Raw genomic sequence first — 7,030 nt, 5'->3', positions numbered from 1 at the left:
AATGAAAGAAATTTTTCACATGGCTCTATTCAACTAAGACTTTACACTACTCAAAGGCTCTGCACCACACTCACAATAGATGAGCAGTAGCCTGCAAACTTCCCCTCCTTTTTCCATGCATTAGTGTCAAACCTGTTAGAATTCCTTGAAGAGGTAACAAGTAGGTTAGACCAGGGAAGCCCAATGGATGTTATCTATCTAGACTTCCAAAAGGCCTTTGATAAGGTGCCAGGAAGCCCATGTGTTCAAGGTAGGCAACTTGCATGAATGAGGATTGGCTGTCTGACAGAAGGCAGAGTTGGCAGCCAGTGACAAGTAGTGTCTTGCAGGGTTCAGTGTTGACGCTGTACTTGTTCACTTTATATATTAATGATCTGGATGAAGGGACTGAGGGCATTCTGGTGAAGTTCACTGATGATATGAAGTTAGGTGGACTGGCAGTTAGTACTGAGGTGGTGAGGAGGCTGCAGAAAGATTTAGGCAGTTGAGGAGAGTTGTCCAGGAAATTCAGCATGAGCAAATGCGAGGTCTTGCACTTTGTTTAAAAAAAAAGAATACAGGCATGGGGAGTGGGGGGGGGAATCTATTTTCTAAACAGTGAGAAAATTCATAAAGCCAAACTACAAAGGGATCGGAGAGTGCTGGTCCAGGATTTTCTAAAAGTTAACTTGCAGTTAAGTCTGTGATTAACAAAGAGAATGTAATGTTGTCATTTATCTCAAGAGGGTTGGAATATAAAAGCAGCGATGTGCTTCTGAGATTCATAAAGCCAAACTACAAAGGGATCTGAGAGTGCTGGTCCAGGATTTTCTAAAAGTTAACTTGCAGGTTAAGTCTGTGATTAACAAAGAGAATGTAATGTTGTCATTTATCTCAAGAGGGTTGGAATATAAAAGCAGCGATGTGCTTCTAAGACTTTATAAAACTCTAGTTAGGCCCCATTTAGAATACTGTGTCCAATTTTGGGCCCCGCACCTCAGGAAGGACATACTGGCACTGGAGCATGTCCAGCAGAGATTCACATGGATGATTCCTGGAATGGTAGGCCTAACATACGATGAACAGCTGAGGATCCGGGGATTGTATTCATTCGAGTTTAGAAGATTGAGGGGAGATCTAATAGAAACTTGCAAGATAATTCATGGCTTAGAAAGAGTGGATACTGGGACGTTGTTTCTGTTAGGTGGGGAGACAAGGACCCGTGGGCACAGTCTTAGAATTAGAAGTGGGGAATTTAGAATAAAAATGAGGAGACATTTCTTCAGCCAGAGGGTGGTTGGCCTGTGGAATTCATTGCCACGGAGTGTAGTGGAGGCCGGGATGCTAAATGTTTTCAAGGCAGAGATTGATAAATTCTTGATCTCACAAAGAATTAAGGGCTACGGGGACAGTGCGGGTAAGTGGAATTGAAATGCCCATGATTAAATGGCGGAGGGGACTCGATGGGCCGAATGGCCTAACTTCCACTCCTATGATACAAAAAATACAAAGCGTCAGAGAAGTAGGGCTATGAAAAAGCATAACAGAAATCCAACCATAGAATAGACCAAGACTACACTTGCATCAACAGACTTGGATGTGCCAATGTTAGAAAAAGGCAGCTCAAATGTGGCTCAGGGGCAGAGGGCATTGAAGAGCTCCAACAATCAAGATCATACCTTGTCCAAACACCAAATGGCACTGTTTGAAGAAACAGGAGTGTCTTTGTAAAAATGCCAATAACTGCGTGAACTGTGCATTCTGATCCCCACAATGAAATCACAACAACACAGTCAAAGAATGAAGGGAAGATGACCCTCTGAAGAAATTTAACATGCAGACTGATTGCGAATTCAAAGGAACTTTGGGAAATTTGACATGTGCAATTTCCCTGTAAAATACAAAGGCTTGCTAGCTGCCAAACACAACTGAGACACAATTGATAATTTGCAATAAGTGGAAACTATATCTCTGCACAGAAGGAAAGGAGAAAGAAAGAAAATATCAAATATTGTGAGAAATCATTGTATACAAAATCCATACTATTTTAGAAGGTAATTTACAGTTACTTGAGAGCATCAACAAGGGCTAAGTTGGCAGCACCACTACCTTCAAGTTCCCCTTTGAGCCATTCAGCATCCTGATTTGAAATATATTGCCACTATCACTGGGTCAATATCTGGAATTCCTTCTTAAATGGCATTGTGGAGAAACCAGAGCATGTCAACAGCAGTGGTTAAAAAAGACAGTTTATCACCACCACCTTCTCAAGAGCAACCAGGGACAGACAATAAATGCTGGCCAGGCAGCGACACTAACATCCCACAAATAAATAAGTTTAAGCACAAGATTTTATCGGAAAGATGTTGTGAAACTTGAAAGGGTTCAGAAAAGATTTACAAGGATGTTGCCAGGGTTGGAGGATTTGAGCTATAGGGACAGGCTGAACAGGCTGGGGCTGTTTTCCCTGGAGCGTCAGAGGCTGAGGGGTAACCTTGTAGAAGTTTACAAAATTTGAGGGGCATGGATAGGGTAAATAGACAAAGTCTTTTCCCTGGGGTCAGGGAGTCCAGAACTAGAGGGTATAGGTTAAGGGTGAGAGGGGAAAGATATAAAAGATTGAAACTTTATTGCTGGAACAGCACAGCAGGTCAGGCAGCATCCAGGGAACAGGAGATTCGACGTTTCGGGCACAGGCCCTTCTTCAGGAATTCCTGAAGAAGGGCCTGTGCCCGAAACGTCGAATCTCCTGTTCCCTGGATGCTGCCTGACCTGCTGTGCTGTTCCAGCAATAAAGTTTCAACTTTGATCTCCAGCATCTGCAGACCTCACTTTCTCCTCAAAGATATAAAAGACCCAAGGGGCAACTTTTTCACTCAGAGAGTGGTAAGAGTATGGAATGAGCTGCCAGAGGATGTGATGGAGGCTGGTACAATTGCAACATTTAAGAGGCATTTGTATGGGTATATGAATAGGAGAGTTTGGAGGGATATGGGCCGGGTACTGGCAGGTGGGACTAGATTGGGTTGGGATATCTGGTCAGCATGGACAGGTTGGACCGAAGGGTCTGTTTCCATGCTGTACATCTCTATGACTCTAAGATTTCAAGTATAAGCTCCACTCTAGGCATAAGCACAGTAAAATAAAACAGAAATGACATTCCAGTGCAGTACAGAAGAATGCAGCAGTCATTTGATTGAAAAGTTAAATGTTTCTCTCTTCACAGACATTGCCTGATCTGCTGCTCTAGTCCTTTCTGATTTTATTACAAAGCACCAAGCTGTCACGTTTAATCTTTCAGATGAGACAGTAAATGGAGGGTGGTCCCATTTGCCCTTTCAGTTGAATGCAAATTAATCCATATGGAAGTCTTTTGAAGGATAATCAATGGAATTATGCTACCTTTTTCTGGCCAAGATCAATTCCATAAATCAACAGAAAAGGAAATAAAAAGCAACTATCTAATCTGGTTGCCACATCATTGCCTACATTCAAGAATGTTGAATACCATCGATACAGTCTGTAATAGCAGTAGAGAAAATTAGGTCTGCGAGGAGCATCTCAGATAGAAACAAAAAGTTACCAATTTAAGTGCTATGGGGCCATCCTTGGGACACAAGAACTTGATGCCAACAAAGCCAAAAGCAGAAGGTACAGGAAGGGCAATGGCAGCTGAGGTAGCATAGCTGTAAATTAAGTGAGGTGAACTATCAGTGGAAAATATCAGTTAAAGCTCGCAAGGTCATTGATGAAACTATCTCACGTCAGATGCAGCCAGTCCCTCGCGAGTACGACATTTTGGCTATTTCACATCTCCTATAGGGTTTGGGTGCAGCGGCAAAGACGTTTATACGTACCAGTTAGCTCAGATAGTTAAAAGGCAAGTTTGCAATGCGGAATAATAAATATCAACAGAGTGGGTTTCACCTCCCTCACCAGCTGAGGACTCTCCTTCCCAACCCCTTTTTTCTGAGGAGACGTGGCGACCCTCAGGTCAAACCACCATTAGGCACTTCACCTGAGAAAACAGCAGCGCTCCCAAAAGCTGGTGGTTTCAAAATAAACCTGTTGGACTGTAACCTGGTGTCGCGTGACCTCTGACCTTCACCACCAGCTCTCACGGTCTTCTGGCGACTCTACCGTCCCTTTACATCGGACACACAGCCTGTGGGAGCAGACCGGGTCCCTTCACACTCCCTACCGGCTACTGGGGACAAGGGCTGGGAAAGAAGATGGAGGTCCTGGGGCGGGTGTTGGAAGAATGACCCAGCCAGAGCCCATTTTTGACATAGCCTTCTTCTGACATTCAGGCGTCCCAGCGTCCGCTTTTACAGAGAGACAAATGAACGGAACTGCGATCCGCGCAAACGGGGTACAGGGGGAGAAGTGTGTGTGAAAGGGAGATTACTATTTATACACTCACCGGGTTCTCTATTTTACCCGCTCCCGCCGTGACCTCCTGTTCCGAGGGATCCCGCCAAAAAAAAATTTAAACCCCAACCGTCCCCGTCCGCGAGAGCGCCCTCCCATTGGTCGGGGACTGCGCGTGACGTCAGCGCCCGCCCAGCGACTCCACTCCTACGAAGGTCGCGTCGGACGGTTGGGGTGTTCCCTCGATTACCGTCCGGGTGGGACGAACCCACTTCTTAATGTTGAGCGAGTGTACCCTCAATTACCGTCCGGGTGGGGCGCCCCTTCTCACAGTACTATGGATGTTCCCTCGATTACCGTCCCAGTGGGACCCCTTCTCCCCCAGTACTGTCTCACGGCGCCTTGGGTGTCCCCTCTATCACCCGCCGGGTGACCATTCCTCTGTGAAAAGTGTTTACCTGCCTACCAAGCCCTCACTGGGAGGCGAATTCATCGGCGATCTCACCCTCCTCCCCCATACTGCATTTTAAAATTTATTTTTGCAAGTAGTTGTAACTTTTCTCAAGTCGAGAATGAAACGTGCCTTTCATAACTATATGGGCCCACTATTTTAGGCGGTAGTCCAGGCCTCTTGGTTGCAATAGTATTGTTGGACAGGGATTAAGGCGTTCAAAACGAATCCGATTTCAGGGATGTTAAATGGGCGGACGTTGTCCTGTCAGTGATATTTTAGGAAGCGGATTTTCTTAATGGTCATGACAAGATCGGTGCGAAGTTTAAGCGGTGACGTTTACGTCCAATATTCCAGAATGAGAGAGGGGGCGGGGAAGAGAAAACATGTGCGCTGCTCAGCCGCAGTGTTTCCGGCTCAGTTGTAAAAACACGCCGACTTGGCTCTGTTAAGGGTAATTGTTCACCTCCCCAGATGAATATCATGCCCTCCTGGGTCATGAGGAGCTGCAGGCCCGTCAGAGCTGCTGCAATCTGGCTGGGTACCCATGGATTTCACCTGGCCAATCACCCAGGCCTGGGCGGCTGCTGCTGGAATCTGTCGCCTCTGGCCTGCAGAAGGGGCATCTCCCAGTCGGCTACCTTTCGGGAGGGTCACCATACAGAGGGTCCAGCCTGCCTGGACCCGGCCACCAACTCGCAAGAAAGGGAGAAAAGTTCATTTTCGCCTCCGTGCTGGCACAGACCTGTGATGGTTAGGGAGGTGATTGATTTTCTGTCACCCAAACCGGAGCAGGTGAGTCTGAATTTTGTGGTCACCTACAATTCATGATTGAGCTTTATCAACCCTCTCCTGTCCATGAATCCGTTCTTTGTATTTTATTCAATAACAAAAATGGCTGGAGAAGCTCAGCAGCTCTGACAGCAATTGTGGAGAGAAAGCAGAATTATTATTTCGAGTCCAGAGTCCGAACCTGAAACGTTAGCTCTACTTTCCACGGATGCTACCAGACCTGCTGAGTTTCTCCGGCTATTTCTGTTTTCCTGTCAGATATCCAGCACCCGCAGTTCTTTGTTTATTTTTTGTACTTTATTGCCTGCAAGCAACTTTGTTGTTTGGTGTTATAGAACTTGAATACTGCTAAAAAAGAGAGACGTTTTACTAAGTTGTTCGTCGCACACAGTTGCTGATTTTGAAATTTGGATTTTTTCTCTTTGCCTTGATAATTGTAAGACAAAAAGCTTCAGCAATGTATATTTATTTGTACACTGGATGTGGGCTAGCCAGAGGCTAACATTTGTAGCCCCTGAGAAAGTGGTGAGGAATACCTTTTGAATTTTTGCACTTCATGTGAGGCTGGTCCAGGATTTTGATCCAGTGGCAGTGAAGGAACAGCGACATAGTTCCAAATTAGGGTATTGCTTGTTTTGGAGGGGAACTAGTTTCTATCCAGAAATTCTCTAATTATTGATGGACAACCAGATTATCTCAACTCCTTCTATGCTCCCTTTGAGCAGAATTTCTGTGGAGAGGTAATGCCTATTCCAACAAGTCCTGACGAACCTATCCCAACACTTACTGCATCAGAGGTCAGGTCAGTTTTCCTTTGTGTGAATCCAAGGAAAGTGATGGGACCAGATGGAGTTAAAGGCCGTGCACTCAGAGCATGGCAGAGGTCTTCTCTGACATCTTCAACCTCTCTCTGTAGCAGGCCACTGTCTCAGCCTGTTTCATAGAACATAGAACATAGAAGAATACAGCGCAGTACAGGCCCTTTGGCCCTCGATGTTGCGCCGATCCAAGCCCACCTAACCTATACTAACCCACTATCCTCCATATACCTATCCAATGCCCGCCTAAATGCCCATAAAGAGGGAGAGTCCACCACTGCTACAGGCAGGGCATTCCATGAACTTACGACTCGCTGAGTGAAGAACCTACCCCGAATTTCAGTCCTATATCTACCCCCCCTTAATTTAAAGCTATGCCCCCTCGTAATAGCTGACTCCATACGTGGAAAAAGGTTCTCACGGTCAACCCTATCTAAACCCCTAATCATCTTGTACACCTCTATCAAGTCACCCCTAAACCTTCTTTTCTCCAATGAAAACAACCCCAAGTGCCTCAGCCTTTCCTAATACGATCTTTCTACCATACCAGGCAACATCCTGGTAAACCTCCTCTGCACCCGTTCCAGTGCCTCCACATCCTTCCTATAGTATGGCAACC

The 7,030-nt window shown here is 45.7% G+C and overlaps 2 protein-coding genes across 4 annotated transcripts in view; one reads left to right on the top strand and one right to left on the bottom strand.

Annotated features, from left to right (window-relative positions):
* The window catches only part of kif18a (kinesin family member 18A), a 106,632-nt gene extending 102,143 nt beyond the window's left edge, over positions 1–4,489 (bottom strand). The window contains exon 1 of one of the 2 annotated variants that reach the window (XM_043705435.1): positions 4,403–4,489. The gene's annotated coding sequence lies outside the window, so the exon portion shown is untranslated. Of the gene's footprint in view, positions 1–3,997; positions 4,347–4,402 lie in introns of those variants that run through there. The other variant, XM_043705436.1, reaches the window with a different exon arrangement.
* Positions 4,490–5,141: 652 nt separating this feature from the next.
* The window catches only part of mettl15 (methyltransferase like 15), a 147,387-nt gene continuing 145,498 nt past the window's right edge, over positions 5,142–7,030 (top strand). For both annotated transcript variants that reach the window (XM_043705437.1, XM_043705439.1), the window contains exon 1: positions 5,142–5,596. In XM_043705437.1, the coding sequence (XP_043561372.1) occupies positions 5,276–5,596 (321 nt within the window). In that variant the 5' untranslated portion in view covers positions 5,142–5,275. The remainder of the gene's footprint in view (positions 5,597–7,030) is intronic.

Source organism: Chiloscyllium plagiosum, chromosome 16 (genome assembly GCF_004010195.1).
Source record: "Chiloscyllium plagiosum isolate BGI_BamShark_2017 chromosome 16, ASM401019v2, whole genome shotgun sequence".
In the NCBI taxonomy this organism is placed as follows: Eukaryota; Metazoa; Chordata; class Chondrichthyes; order Orectolobiformes; family Hemiscylliidae; genus Chiloscyllium; species Chiloscyllium plagiosum.
The sequence above is the reverse complement of the archived record's forward strand: the minus strand, read 5'-3'. Positions and strand labels throughout refer to the sequence as shown.